At 36.8% G+C, this 16,170-nt stretch overlaps 1 protein-coding gene across 4 annotated transcripts in view; it reads right to left on the minus strand.

Moving 5' to 3' along the window:
- The window catches only part of RABGAP1 (RAB GTPase activating protein 1), a 200,635-nt gene that overhangs the window by 144,561 nt on the left and 39,904 nt on the right, over positions 1-16,170 (minus strand). For 3 of the 4 annotated variants that reach the window (XR_005210750.1, XM_037798308.1, XM_037798309.1), the window contains 2 exons: positions 14,870-15,044; positions 14,156-14,313 (listed from right to left, as the gene is read on the minus strand). Coding sequence is in view for 3 of the 4 variants with exons in the window: in XM_037798308.1 (XP_037654236.1) it covers positions 14,156-14,313; positions 14,870-15,044 (333 nt within the window). In the remaining variant the exon portion in view is untranslated. Of the gene's footprint in view, positions 1-14,155; positions 14,314-14,869; positions 15,045-16,170 lie in introns of those variants that run through there. The other variant, XM_037798310.1, reaches the window with a different exon arrangement.

Raw genomic sequence — 16,170 nt, forward strand, 5'->3', positions numbered from 1 at the left:
ATTGGAAAGCCCAGGTTGAGGGACTAGGCTGGGTTTGGGGGGAGACAGAGTACCCACAGTGTCTTTGAGTTCTGTATTCACTACTGAAGGTCTCCACCCCCGTCTTTATTTGGCAACTCAGGCTGACCAAGGAATCTACCTGGAGATGCCCCAAAGAGGAGAACAGAATAGTGCACCTGAGAGACAACTGGAGTTGTGAGGATTGAGAGAGTGGAGGGAGGTCCAGCTCAACTGGCAGTCCTCTTTCTGGGAACTCAGACCCCAGGGGCTGGAATTCAGATTCCCCCTTCAATTAGTCACGCCCCCGACAGGATCAGAGTCAACAGGAGAACTAAAGTGTACATACCTGCTTACACTGGTGGGGGAGCTGCGGGCTGGCAAGTGCCACCTGCTGGACAGGAGAGGAAAAGCACCAATTCTAAAGGCTTCATAGGAGAGTCTCATTCTCAGGAAAACTCCATACCCTCCCAATGAGACCTGGGCCTCACTAGACTGGGAAAATCTGACTAGGGTCGACCATATCTGAGGAGACCCACTCACAAAAAGGTTACGTAGAGGCAGAGCAAGAAACAGAAAAAACAAGAGGGGAAAAAATCTGATCAACTAAATAGAACCTAAGTTAGAGGTCTAGAATAAGTTGAACTGAATAACAGAAGCCAGAGAACAAAGCCAACCAACAAGAAAACCACTAGGTAAAAGATAGAAAACAAGCTCCAAAATAAACTAATCAAGAAAATCAGATGGCCTAGACAACTTAAGATAACAAGCCATATCAGGAAACACGAAAGCATGGACCAGCCAAAGGAACAAACTAATAGCTCAGCAGAGACACAGGAGTGGAGGCAACTAATGCTAAATAAATTTGATGAAATGAAGGAAGATATAGCAAAAGAGCTGAAGGATATAAAGAAGACACTGGCTGACCATAAAGAAGAATTCATAAACTTCAAAAAACAAATGGCAGAACTCATGGGAATGAAGGCCACAATGGAGATGGAAAACACAATGGAGGGACACAACAGTAGATTTGACCAGGCAGAAGAAAGGATCAGTGAACTGGAAGACAGGTCATTCGAATTCATACACACAAAAGAACAGATGGTGAAAACAATGGAAAAATATGAGCAGGGTCTTAGGGAGCTGAGTGACAACACGAAACTCACAAAAATACATGTTACGGGTATCCCAGAAGGAGAAGAGAGGGGAAAAGGGGCAGAAAGAGTAATAGAAGACATATTCACTGAAAATTTCCCAACTCTTATAAAAGACAGAAAATTAGAGATTCAGGAAGTACAACGTACCCCAAATAGAATAGATCCCAATAGACCTACTCCAAGTCACTTACTGGTCAGATTGTCCAATGTCAAAGACAAAGAGAGGATTCTGAAAGCAGCAAGAGAAAAGCGATCCATCACATACAAGGGAAAGTCGATAAGACTATGTACAGATTTCTCTGCAGAAACCATGGAGGCAAGAAGACAGTGGCATGATATATTTAAGATACTGAAAGAGAAAAACTGCCAACCCAGAATTCTATATCCAGCAAAACTTTCCTTCAAAAATGAGGGAGAGATTAAAACATTTTCAGACAAACAGACACTGAGAGAGTTTGTGAATAAGAGACTGGCACTACAAGAAATACTAAAGGGAGTGCTACAGGCTGATAGGAAAAGACAGGAGAGAGAGAGAGTTGGAGAAGAGTGCAGAAATGAAGATTATCAGGAAAGGTAAAAGGAGAGGAAAAAATAAGATATGACATATAAATTCCAAAAAACAAAATGGTAGTAGAAAGTACTGCCCTTACAGTAATAACACTAAACGTAAATGGATTAAACTCCCCAATAAAAAGACACAGACTGGCAGAATGGATTAAAAAACAGGACCCATCTATATGCTACCTACAAGAAACTCACCTTAGACACAAGGACAAACATAGACTGAAAGTGAAAGGTTGGAAAAAGATATTTCATGCAAACAACAACCAGAAAAAAGTGGGAGTAGCTATATTAATATCAGACAAGTCAAATATTTATGCACCAAGCCAGAATGCCCCAAAATTCATGAGGCAAACACTGCGATCACTGAAAGGAGAAATAGATACCCCTACAATAACAGTTGGAGACTTCAATACACCACTCTCATCAATGGATAGAACATCTAGACAGAGGATCACTAAAACAGAGATGATGAATTGTATGATGAATGTACTAGACTTGACAGACATTTATAGAATACTACATCCAACAACAGCAGGATACACTTTTTTCTCAAGTGCTCATGGAACATTCTCCAGGATAGACCACATGTTGGGTCACAAAGCAAGTCTCAACAAATGTAAAAATATTGATATTATACAAAACATTCTCTTAGACCACAGTGAAATGAAGCTGGAAATAAATAAAAGGCAGAAGGTCATAAAATTCACAAACATATGGAGGCTAAACAACACCCTCTTAGAAAACCAGTGGGTAAAGGAAGAAATTACAAGAGAAATTAGTAAATACCTCGAGGCAAATGACAATGAAAACACAACTTATCAAAACTTATGGGATGCAGCAAAGGCGGTGCTGAGAGGGAAATTTATTGCCCTAAATGCCTATATTAAAAGAGAAGAGAGAGCAAAAATTGAAGAGTTAACTGCTCACCTGGAGGAATTAGAGAAAGAACAGCAAACTAACCCCAAAGCAAGCAGAAGGGAAGAAATAACAAAGATTAGAGCAGAAATAAATGCAATTGAGAACAGGAAAACCATAGAGAGAATCAACAAAACCAGAAGTTGGTTCTTTGAGAAAATCAATAAAATCGATGGACCACTAGCTAGGCTAACAAAAAAAAAGAGAGAGCAGATGCAAATAAATGCAATCAGAAATGGGAAAGGAAATATAACTACCGACCCTGCAGAAATTAAGGAGATAATGAGAAGATATTATGAGCAACTATATGCTAATAAACTAGACAACTTAGATGAAATGGATAATTTTCTAGAAAAGCATAAACAACCAACATTAACTCAAGAAGAAATAGATGACCTCAACAAACCAATCACAAGTAAAGAGACTGAGTCAGTCATCAAAAAGCTCCCAAAAAGGAAAAGCCCAGGACCAGATGGTTTCACATGTGAATTCTACCAAGCATTCAAGAACGAATTAGTCCCAATCCTGCTCAATCTCTTCAAAAAAATTGAAGAGGGAAAGCTACCTAACTCTTTCCATGAAGCCAACATCGCCCTAATACCAAAACCAGACAAAGATACTACAAAAAAAGAAAATTATAGACAAATTTCTTTAATGAATATAGACGCAAAAATCCTCAACAAAATACTCGCAAACCAAATCCAGCAGCACATTAAAAGAATTATGCACCACGACCAGGTGGGATTCATTCCAGGTATGCAAGGCTGGTTCAACACAAGAAAATCAATTAATATAATACACCACATCAATAAATCAAAGCAGAAGAACCAAATGATCATCTCGATTGATGCAGAAAAGGCATTTGACAAAATTCAACATCCTTTCCTGATGAAAACACTTCAAAGGATAGGCACAGAAGGGACCTTTTTCAATATGATAAAGGCAATATATGAAAACCCACAGCTAACATCACACTCAATGGGGAGAGACTGAAAGCTTTTCCTCTAAGATCAGGAACAAGACAGGGATGCCCACTATCACCATTGTTATTCAACATTGTGCTGGAAGTTCTAGCTAGAGCAATTAGGCAAGAAAAAGAAATAAAAGGCATCCAAATTGGAGAGGAAGAAGTAAAACTCTCACTATTTGCAGATGACATGACTCTATATGTAGGAAATCCAGAAAAATCTACAGCAAAGCTACTAGAACCAGTCAATGAATACAGCAAAGTAGCAGGCTACAAGATCAACACGCAAAAATCTGTAGTGTTCCTATACACAAGTAATGTGCAACAAGAGGAGGAAATCAAGAAAAAAATCCCATTTACAATAGGAACCAAAAGAATCAAGTATTTAGGAATAAACTTAACCAAAGACACAAAGACCTTTACATAGAAAACTATAAGGAACTGCTAAAAGAAACTGAACAAGACCTGAAAAAATGGAAGAACATACCATGTTCATGGATTGGAAGACTAAATATAGTTAAGATGGCAATTTTACCTAAAATGATTTACAGATTCAATGCAATACCAATTCAAATCCCAACAACTTACTTTACAGAAATAGAAAAACCCATAACTAAATTTATTTGGAAGGGTAAGGTGCCCCGAATAGCCAAAAATATTTTGAGAAAGAGGAATGAAGTGGGAGGTCTCACACTACCTGACTTTGAAGCATACTACAAAGCTACAGTGCTCAAAACAGCATGGTACTGGCATAAGGACAGAGATACTGATCAATGGAATCAAACTGAGTGTTCAGAAGTAGACCCTCGCATCTACGGACAACTGATCTTTGATAAGGCAGTGACGCCAAAGCAACTGGGAAACAGCAGCCTGTTCAATAAATGGTGTTTGGAGAACTGGATATCCATTTCCAAAAGAATGAAAGAGGATGTCCATCTCACACCTTATACCAAAATTAACTCAAAGTGGGTCAAAGACCTAAACATTAGCACCAAGACCATAAAACTCTTAGAAGAAAATGTAGGGCAATATCTTAAAGATCTTGTGATAGGAGGTGGTTTCTTAGACCTCACACCCAAGGCACGAACAACCAAAGAACAAATAAACAAATGGGATCTCCTCAAAATTAAACACTTTTGTACATCAAAGGACTTTGTCAGAAAAGTAAAAAGGCAACCTACAAAATGGGAAACCACATATCAGATAAGGGTTTAATATTCCGAATATATAAAGGAATCCTGTATCTCAATAACAGAAAGACAAACAATCCAATTAAAAAATGGGCAAAAGACATGAACAGACATTTTTCTGAAGAGGAAATACAAATGGCTCAAAAGCATATGAAAAAATGCTCAACTTCACTGGCTATTAAGGAAATGCAAATCAAAACCACAATGAGATATCATCTCACACCTACCAGAATGGCCATTATCCAAAAAACAGAAAATGACAAGTGCTGGAGAGGATGTGGAGAAAGAGGCACACTTATTCATTGTTGGTGGGAATGCAGAATGGTGCAACCACTCTGGAAGACAGTATGGAGGTTCCTCAGGAAGCTAAATATAGATTTGCCATATGACCCAGCTATTCCATTGCTGGGTATATACTCAGAGGAACTGAAACTTAAGACATAAATGGACATTTGTAAACCAATGTTTATTGCAGCATTATTCACAATTGCCAAGAGATGGAAACAGCCCAAATGTCCATCAAAGGACAAGTGGATAAACAAACTGTGGTATATACACATGATGGAATATTATGTAGCTGTAAGACAGAACAAAGACATGGATGATGTAATAATGTGGATGAACCTTGAGGACATTATGTTGAGTGAAGTTAGCCAGAAACAAAAGGACAGATTCTGTATGGTCTCACTAATATGAAAAGACATTAATGAACAAACTTTGGGAGTTAAAAGCTGACAACATAGGCGACCAGGAGATAGAAAGAGGGCAGAGATCAGCCATTTGATGCTGAAGGACTACAGAATGTTTAGGATTGATTGCATAGATACAGAAATAGATAGCATAATACTGTGTGATGGTAGCACGGTATTGTAAGTACACTGAACAAAGATGTCTGTGAGTAAAGCTGAGAGAGGTGGGATAGAAGAACGTATGACACCAGAGGTAAAGATAAAGACTGGGACTGTATAACGTGGCAAAAACTGGAGTGGCCAATGACTGTTACTAAATATACAAATAAAAAAATGGTTTTGCATGTGGGAAAGCAAATGAATGTCAACCATGTAGAAATTTGAAAAGGGGATGGTATTCAGGAAAAAACATAATCAAAGCAAACTGGAGTCTATGGTCAACAGTAACATTGTAATATACCTCCATTAAATGTAACAAAGGCAATATGCCAATGCTAAATGTATATGAGAGGGGGATATAGGGGAGGAATATGGGATTCTTGGTAGCAGTGTTATTTGCTGTCCTTACTAGTATATTGTATTGTATGACATGTTATTTTTCTTTTTATCATTTTTTTCTTATTGCTAAAAAAAAAAAAATTTTTTTTCTTGTAGTAATCAGTATGTTCAAGTACTGATTGTGGTGATAAATGTACAACTTTATGATGATACCATGAACAACTGATTGTACACTGTGGATAAATGTATGGTATGTGAATATAACTCTATAAAGTTACAGGAAAACATATATATAGGAGTAAAAGTGTTGGAGAAAACATGGTGAGAGGGATGATGCCTCACCAATATGGACTAACTACAATGTGTAAACTCAGAATTGAATCTTAGAACATCGCCTAACATGGACATAATAATTGTAATAGTCCCTAGGTTGTAAGCTCTTACAGCAGTTAACTCTATCCCTGAATTGTAATGCCTATCTCTAACTTTGAGATGCTGATCCCCTAGCGTATAACCTGATTGGTCTCTGGAACAATGCATATCTCTGAGACACCTGAAACTCAGAGCTAGAGCTCGGCAGATATGAATCTCAGTATTAGCGCATACAGCCACTGTCAAAAAAAAAAAGCTGAAAAAGAGCCCAGACTTCAATTAGTGATATGAATGAAGCAGGTCTGGTTAAGACCAGGGCAAGCCAGGCCAAAGGGTAAAGGTTGAAACTGATTGGGTTTTAAAACTTCAACTTCCATATGAGACCAAGGTAATAGATATCTATTTGGTACAGGATCTAAATTTTCTAAATGGTACAACTCTACAGTCGATTTGTTCAAACACCACAATTGCATGGAACTTTGAATAGGAAGTGAGATACGGTAGGTTAGTATAGGCTGGACTGAAATAGTGACACATCCCAGAGTAATTTGGGCAGATAATAAAAAATATATTTACAGCCTCCCCCTCCCCAGCCCCGAGGATCTGGGGGAAGGTGCAGATGTGTTGGACATCCTCACCTGGGCTGGTGTTGATGTTGTCACAAACATTGGGACTGGTGGTTTGATGTGCTGAGCCCTCGAGCATGGGACTTGCCCTTATGAAGCTCATTACCACAAAGGAGAGTCTAAACTTGCATGTAATGGTGCCTAAGAGTCTCCCCCTGAGTACCTCTTTGTTGCTCAGATGTGGCCCTCTCTCTCTCTAACTGAGCCATCTCAACAGGTGAACTCATTGCCCCTCCCCCATGTGGGACCCGACTCCCAGGGGTGTAAATCTCCCTGGCAATGCAGAATATGACTCCCGGGGATGAATGTGGACCCAGCATTGTGGGACTGAGAGTATCTTCTTGACCAAAAGGGGGATGCAAAATGAGACGAAATAGTTTCAGTGGCTGAGAGATTTCAAATGGAGTCGAGAGGTCACTCTGGTGGACATTCTTATGGACTATATAGATAACACCTCTTAGGCTTTAATGTATTGGAATAGCTAGAAGTAAATACCTGAAACTACCAAACTCCAACCCAGCAGTCTGGACTCCTGAAGACAATTATACAATAATGTAGATTACAAGGGGTGACAGTGTGATTGTGAAGACCTTGTGTATCACACCCCCTTTATCTAGTATATGGATTAGTAGAAAAATGGGGATAAAAACTAAAGGACAAATGGGGTGGGACAGGGGGATGATTTGGGTGTTCTTTTTTCACTTTTATTTTTTATTCTTGTTGTGGTTCTTTCTGATGTAAAGAAAATGTTCAGAGATAGATTGTGGTGATGAACGCATAACTATGTTATCATACTGTGGACAGTGGATTGTATACCATGGATGATTGTATGGTGTGTAAATGTATTTCAATAAAACTGAATTTAATTAAAAAAAAAGAAAATTACAGATCCAAGAAGTGCAGCGTACCCCAAACAGAATAGATCTGAATATATCTATGCCAAGATGCTTAACAATCAGAAGATCAAAGGTCCAAGACAGAGAATTCTGAAATCAGCAAGAGAAAAGCAATTCATCACATACAAGGGAAGCTCAATAAGAATATGTACAGATATCTCAGGAAAAACCACAGAGGCGATCATGAAAGAAAAGAACTGCCAACCAAGAACTCTATATCCAGCAAAACTGTCCTTCAAAAATGAAGGAGAGTTTAAAATATTTTCAGACAAAGAAATACTGAGAGAGTTTGTGAACAAGATACCTGCTCAATTAAGAAATACTAAAGGGAGCACTACAGGTAGATAGGTAAAGGCAGGAGATAGAGATTTGGAAAAGAGTGTAGAAATGAAGGCTATCTGTAAAGGTAAAAAGAGAAAGAGAGAGAGATGCCCCAAGAGAAACAAGCAAGGACCCACAGGAGCTGAGAAAGAAATGTTCAGAGACATTTGGAGGCAGCCACTGAAACCAGAACCAGGAGAGAAGAAACCAGCAGCCATAGCCATGCGCCTTCCCATGTGGCAGAGGAACCCTGGATGCCAGCAGCCTTTCCTCAGAGAAGGTATCTTCCTCTTGATACCTTAATTTGGACATTTTCATGGCCTTAGAAGTGTAAATTTGTAATCTAAACTTCAAATCCCTATTGAAAAAGCCAACCCATTTCTAGCATACGGCATTCCAACAGCTTTGGCAAATCAAAACAGTCAGTAACCCAGTTTGACCATAGATATGAGCACGCCACCTTGGTAAAATATAGGACAAGATGGAAGGAACCTGGGTCCCCGAATGAGCTTGTGGAGCAGAGCTGCCTACCAGGCTGACACTGTTGCTCACCTCTATACAGTTGGATGGGAGCAAAAGAAATTCTTGTATTGCTTGAGCCATTAAAAAAAAAGACAGAAAGAGGAAAAAATAAAAACAAAACATGTAAAATCCAAAAAAATGGTAGACAAAAGACACTATCACCTTCAGTGAAATTAGCCAGAAAGAAAAGGATGAATATTGTATGGTTTCACTAACATGGAGTAACAATGATGAGCAAAATTTGGGAGTTGAGAACACAGGTTATCAGGAGACAGAGATTAGAGATCGGCCATTTGATGCTGAAGGAGTACATAAGTTTCAACAGGACTGACTGCATAGATCCACAAATGGAATGGATAGCATAATAGTGTGATGGTAGTGCAATATTGGAAATACTCTGAACAAAGATGAGTATGAGTACAGTTGAAAGAGGAAGGCTAAGGGCATGTATGACACCAGAAGGAAAGACAGAAGATAAAGACAGGGATTGTATCACTTAGTGAAACCTGGAGCAGTCAATGATTGTGATTATATATACAAACACAAGAAAGTTTTTAAATGAGGGAGAACAAATGAATGCCAACATTGCAAGATATTGAAAACTGGATGGTATGGGGGAAAAATAAAATCAATGGAAACTAGAGTCTATAGTTAATGTAAGATGTTCCAATAACTGTAATAATGGCAATATACCAAAGATAAATGTCTACAAGAGCGGGATATAAGCAAGTGATATGGGGTTCTCAGTGGTGGTGGTGGTGGTGTTGTCTGACCTATTCATTGTATTTTATTTATTTTTCTTTTATCTTTTGTACTTTCATTCTTCATTTCTTTCCCTCCTTTACCTCTTTCTTTGGGAAAGACATGGAAATGTCCTCATATAGATTATGGTGGTGAATGCTTAATTATGTGATTACACTGGGAATCATTCATTGTTTACTTAGGGTAAACTGTATGATGTGTGACTAAAACTATTAAAAAAATAAACAGAGGGATACAAGTGCTGGAGAAAATGTGGAGAAAGGAATGCACCTATTCCCGGTTGGTAGGGAATTAGAATGGCACAGCTCAGCAGGAACGCAGTCTGGTGGTTCCACAGGAAGCTAACCATGGGGTTGCCATATGGTAATGCAACCCTGCAAGGGTAGATACTTGGAAGAACTAAGAGCAAGGACATGAGTGGGCATTACTCACTGGTGTTTATGGCAGCCACATTCACAACTCGCAAAGGATGGAGGTGGCCTGAGGGTACATCGACTGACAAATGGAATATACACAATGGAATACCAAGCAGCAGCAAGAAGAAATGAAGTTGTGACGTTTGCACCTAGGTGAATGGACCTTCAGGACAGTATGCTGAGTAAAATAAGCCAGAATCAAAAAGACAAAAATTATAATGCCTCACTAATTTGGACTAACTATAATGGGCAAACATTGAGAATTGAATCTTAGAGCATAGGTTATCAGGGGAAGGCTTATGGTAAAGGTTCCTAGATTGTAGAGCAGTCACATCAAATCATGAGTTGTAATGATTATCTCTTAAGTTCTGAGATGCTAAGCTCATCAGTTCCTGTAACTTCGGGTATCTGTGTGACACCTGAGACTCAAGAGCCAGAGTTCAGCAGCTATGAATGTCAGCATTACCTCATACAGCAAATATTTAAAAAGCTGAAAAAGAGTTTAGACTTCAATTAGAGGTATAACGAAACAGACTTGATTAAAACTAAGGTAAACCAGACTAAATGGAAAAGGATGATACTGACTGTGTTTTAAAACCTCAACTTCTATGTGAGACCAAAGGAAGAGATGTTTATTTGGTGCAAAATCTATACTCTCTGTAGTACGCTATATAATTTAACTTGTATGGTCAGTTTATTTAAACATCATAATTACATGGAACCTTGAATAGGGAGTGAGATCTGATTCATTAGTACAGGTTGGTGTGAAATCCCGATACATCCCAGAGTAATTTGGGCAGAGAATAAAAAGTATTTGCAAAGCCCACTTGAGGACCTGGGGAAAATGTGCAAACATTAAACTTCCCCACCCTGGGAATTCTTGATTTTCTCAAAAGCATTGGGGACTATCACTGTAGTAGACCAAGTCCTCGATCTTGGTGCTTGCCCTTATCAGCCTGTTACTACAAAGAAGAGGCTAAGCCTACTTATAATAGTGCCTAAGAGTCACCCCCAGAGAACCTCTTTTTTTGCTCAGATGTGGCCTGTTTCTCTCTAAGCCGACTCTACTGGTACACTCACTGCACTACCCCTACATGTGATGACTCCCAGGGGTGTAAATCTCCCTGGCAACATGGCACATGACTCCCGGGAATGAGCCTCATCCTGGCAACATGGGATTGAAAAAGCCTTCCTGACCAAAAGAGGGAAAGAAAATCAAACAAAATAAAGTATGAATGGCTGAGAGATCTCAAATGAGTTGAGAGGTCATTCTGGAGGTTGTTCTTATGTGCTACATAAATATTTCTTTTTAGCTTTTAGTGTATTGGAATAATTATAAGGAAATACCTGAAACTGTTGAACTGCAGCCCAGCAGCTTTAATTCTTGAAGACTGTATAACTATATAGCTTATACAGTGTGATTGTATGATCATAAAAAACCTCGTGGCTAACACTCCCTTTGTCCAGTGTACGGACAAATGAGGAGAAAAAAGGGGAACAAAAAGAAAATGAATAATAGCGGTGGAAAAAGGAGTATGAGATGTTTTGGGTGTTCTCTTTTATTTTTATTTTTATTCTTATTTTTTGGAGTAATGAAAATATTCAAAAAATTGTTGAATGCATAACTATGTGATGATACTGCGAACAATTGATTGTATACTTCGGATGACTGTATGGTATATGAATATATTTCAATAAAATTGCATTTTAAAAAGTGGCTATGAAGAGATAAAATTAAATAATATAAAGTCCATCAGCAGTTATATTCAGAAACATTTTATAACACCTGAGTTAAAAAATCAAAGAATCTCAGCAAAGTAGTCTAGAAATGACAAACACTTGCAAAGAAAACTTTTGCACACTAAATGTTAAATAGTTGTAGCTGACAGAACTTTTACCTATGAGGAGAAAGAGCGTTCTCAATTTTCAACTTAAACTGCTTATGGATACACTGGTTTTCTAGGATCTATGGATGCTCAAGTATAAATAAATATAATCTCATCTCATAGCAGTATCTGATACAAGAACGATGGATATAAAATGTCTCTGATGTCCTGAGTCTAAAGGGCAAGGAAAAGTTACATTAACAGAAAGTAGAATGAAGTGACATTCACTGAATGTCAGGGTATCTAGATTATATTTATGATTCTGTTAAAGTCTCAATGATTAGATTCAAGGAGGTAATTTAGCATTTAATTCCCACTGTATACAGTAAGAAACACTAAGCTCTAAGTTTCACTTCCCTGCATTTATATATAAAATAGGGACAATATAAATCAACCATCCTATCTCATTGGGTTGCTTGGTAGATTAAAGGGAGAAAAAAGAAAAGTTTGAATGGCATGCTTTGAATGGCATGCAAAGGAAAAAGTCCATCTTCCCAAGGGCTAAATGGACATGCAAGCTTCTAATTGTAATAATGTAAGAATTATACTTTTTCAGGAATCAAAATGGGTGCATTACTGCCTCCTACAGTACTTTGTCTGCATTTATATTACAGTAAAACTACAATCTATCTTTTATTGTGGTTAATTACATATACATACATCTCTTGGATAGGTGTAAGTCTTATACATATACCATCATACTTTAATCATTCTATTATGTTCAACATTTAATGTAGTCCCATTTTTTAATTTGTTATTATATGTAGTGTTAAGAAGAATATTCATGTTGATAACTCTTTGGGTGCCTCAATGATTATTTCTGTAGATAAATTCACAGACATGTACAGGATTACTGGATAATATAATTGCATTTGACAGGAAGTTCAAATATGAAAAAGGAAGATATACTTTTCAAAAATTTTGTCATTGTATTAGGTTAATACAATACTATTTTTTTTACTGCAAACTGCAAATTCAGTGAAACCACATGAAGAAAAGAGAGCAAAGCCCTAACATAGGTGAAAAGCAAATCTGGCTATCCAGGGATTTTCTGTAATAGTATTTCCTAGGTATAAGGGTGAATGGAACAGGGATTTTTGTGACCATTCTACCTTAAATATGCCTGATCTCAGAAAGGAGAAGAGTTACCCTAGTGCCTCTCTTCTTAAAGATTTTAGAAATCTTTCCTATTCTTAATTGGAATTTACAGACAAGAACTACATAAATATCTTCAGTTAAAGAAAAAAAATACAGTATTAAGAAACTACTGTGTTTTTTAAGAAAGAAAAAAAATAAATTTATAGATTATAATTTCCACTTCCCAGGAAAGGAATGCACACTGAAGTACTACCTCAGTGTTGCTGTGAAAACAAGTGTATCTAAGGAGAAAGCACAATGCCTCACACTTTAGTGCTCTAATCAAAGTTGACGTTGCACTGTACACTAAATTAGCCACCAGATGGCATGACAAATCCAAAGCCTTTGAAGGGAAATCAAGAGTTAGCAGTTTTCCTAACAAATGAACCAGTCACTGTACTTTTTAATTGAAAAGCAAAATAAATGAACCAGTCACTGTACTTTTTAATTGAAAAGCGAAATATTAGAAAGCATTCATATTTTGATAAAGATCCATTTCATACATTTTATGATGTAGTCATGAAGGAAAGACACTTCTAAATAAAACCACTGATTATGATCCCAAGAAGCACTCATTTTGTGATTTGACTATGGAGGAAAAAAAAGTCAAGTCATTTTGCAACCACAGAATTTTAGAGTTAGAAAGGTCCTTAGAGTCTAGCCACCTCATTTAATAAACAAACTACTGTCAAGAGATATAAAGAGACTTGGAAAAGGTCACAGTTAATAGTAGTGATGAAGGAACCTAAATTTTGATTTCTATTCCAGGGTTCTTTCCACCATTCAAAGAAGTATCATTTTACTTAAAAACCAAAACCAGTTATTTCTAACCTTATATAGAAGGTTAGACTTCCAGCAGAGATTTCATTTCTCCTCTTCCTATGATTTTGAAAGTCTTAAGCTTTTTAGGTTATTAAATAAACCAACCAAACAAAAACAACATAACAAATACAGCTACAAATCCAATTGACTTTCAAATGAGCAGACAGCTCCTTTGAGTTTGACTAAAAGAACATAACATGACAAAATTCCCCACAAGAAAGGATTTCTAAATTCTTGAAATCCTGCCTCTGCAAATTTGCCTATTTCTTTTTATCACTTACAGTTTAAAAACTAGCGATAAAGCAATCATTTTATAGTATGAAAGTTATATAATCTGACCTAGAGTTTCCCTTACAACACAGATAATATATCACTTTAATATCAATTCAAAGAAAATGAATAAAATAAGATACCCTACCTAAAATAACCTTTACCATCATCTTCTCTTATTTCTAAAGAAACAGAAAAGGTAAAGATGTCACTGTCAGGAGTCTGGGGTGCAGCAGCAGCTGAAAGTAGAGTCTGCTTGGAAGAACGGCGGAAGGCAGTGGCAAAACTATAAAGTATCCGGCTTACCTAAAGTCACAATAACAAGATAAATAGGCTGTTATCACAAATATAAAATTCTTTTATTAAAGCTAGGTGTCTTGCTTTGTCAGGAGATTGGGGGCAGGGTGTTTACATCTTTCCCCCACTTATTTCTTTCGGTAATTATCTAATTGGTAGGCCTACAAAGCAAGCAATACTAAAAGGGGTTTTTAAAAAGAAATGGTTATACACACTTGAAATCCAAATGAAAAAAGACTTACGAAATTATGCAGTAAAAATAGTCTTAAGTTTAGCTCCAAACAAATGATTTGCAAAAGTGTTGTTGTTGGAACCACGATGCCTATCTAACCCAATCAAAAAGCAGTAAACTTGTTTGCTCTAACACTCTTAGCAAAAACAAAGTTCTGCTTAACCAAACTTTTACTTTGTTTTATACTTAAGTCCAACAAGGCTGGAATCAGTAAAACACTAGCTAGATAATTTAATTTGGCTTAGGAGTAAGCACAATAAATACTATTAACATTTCAACCTAGGAAGGCACTGGTAAACTTTACTTGCAGGCAGTTTTCTCTTTAGGACTTACAGCTTCTTGTATTTCACACCGGAAGACATGTATTCTAAAGAGCTCTGCATTGTAATGACTTTCAGTGAAAGCAAAACAGTCACATTCAGGCGTTCCGTCATGCCCTCTGACACAGAAGAGGATTTTGTAGATGGGGTAGTTTGCTATTTCAGTGTTTGTCTGAGGATCTAACAGTCTGTTTAGGAAAAAAGAAATCAGAAGAATTCTTCTCACATAATACTGATAAAAGTATAAACTGGATCAGTATTTCTACTGTTCGGTAATTTATCAAAAGTAATAAAAACAGACAAACCTTTGACCCAATAAGTCTATTTCTAGGAATTTATCCTAAGGAAATAAAAACAATATGCAAAGATTTAGCTAAGAAATATCTATTCATAAGAAAATTATAAGTAAAGCCCTTATATGCTAGTGCCTTAAGAGCTTGCTTAATATATGCTACTAGTGCTTGTCTCATAAAAAAGTAACAACTGTTTAATGAAGGAAATTGGTTAATTATCTACAATCCATTCATGTAGCTATTATAGGTTAAGATTTTTAGTCTTATTTCTTATTATGGAAAGAAGGCCACAACACAAAATTGAGTGAAGAAATCATGCTATAGGATGGCATGTATAGTTCTTTTGTTGTTAAAAATATCGACTCTGCAAGATGTATAATTATACACACATATATGTGTTATATACACACTTATACAGACATAAACATATACAAATACATAAAGAGAATGTTAATAAACCAAGATGTTAACCGTATCTACCAATGGGAGAGTATTTCCTGACTTTTTGCTTGTTTGTATTCTCTGATTTTTCTCAAATAAGCATATATCTTTTGTAACAGAAAAGAGTTATTTTATGTTAGCTCCATTCAGCTAATTAGCAATTAGTTGGTTGATATAAATATCTGACTGGCTATTTTTAACTATTTTTATTTGTTCTAGGTAGTCAGTTCAGGAGATTTCTGTAGGACTCAATTTCCTCATATTAAAAATTAAGGGACTGGACTACAATAGTTAATGTTTACCAACAGATTTTTGTCATTTCCAAAATCAGCATGAAACTCCATATTTAATTAATGTGTCCACTAGTATTTGTATTAGAGGAACATGGAAAATATAAACTAACTTATTATATAGACTCACAGGACAACATATTTCAATTATCTCCAAAACATTTAAACTTTTAATGTGCTGAGCATAATTAGGGTTGGAGAGAATATTTACAAAAGATTATTATAAATCAGTGACCATTTTTACGAAGGCTACAATTCTTGGAAAACAACATAAACGTTCAATAAATACC

Source organism: Choloepus didactylus, chromosome 10, assembly GCF_015220235.1.
Source record: "Choloepus didactylus isolate mChoDid1 chromosome 10, mChoDid1.pri, whole genome shotgun sequence".
NCBI lineage: Eukaryota > Metazoa > Chordata > Mammalia > Pilosa > Megalonychidae > Choloepus > Choloepus didactylus.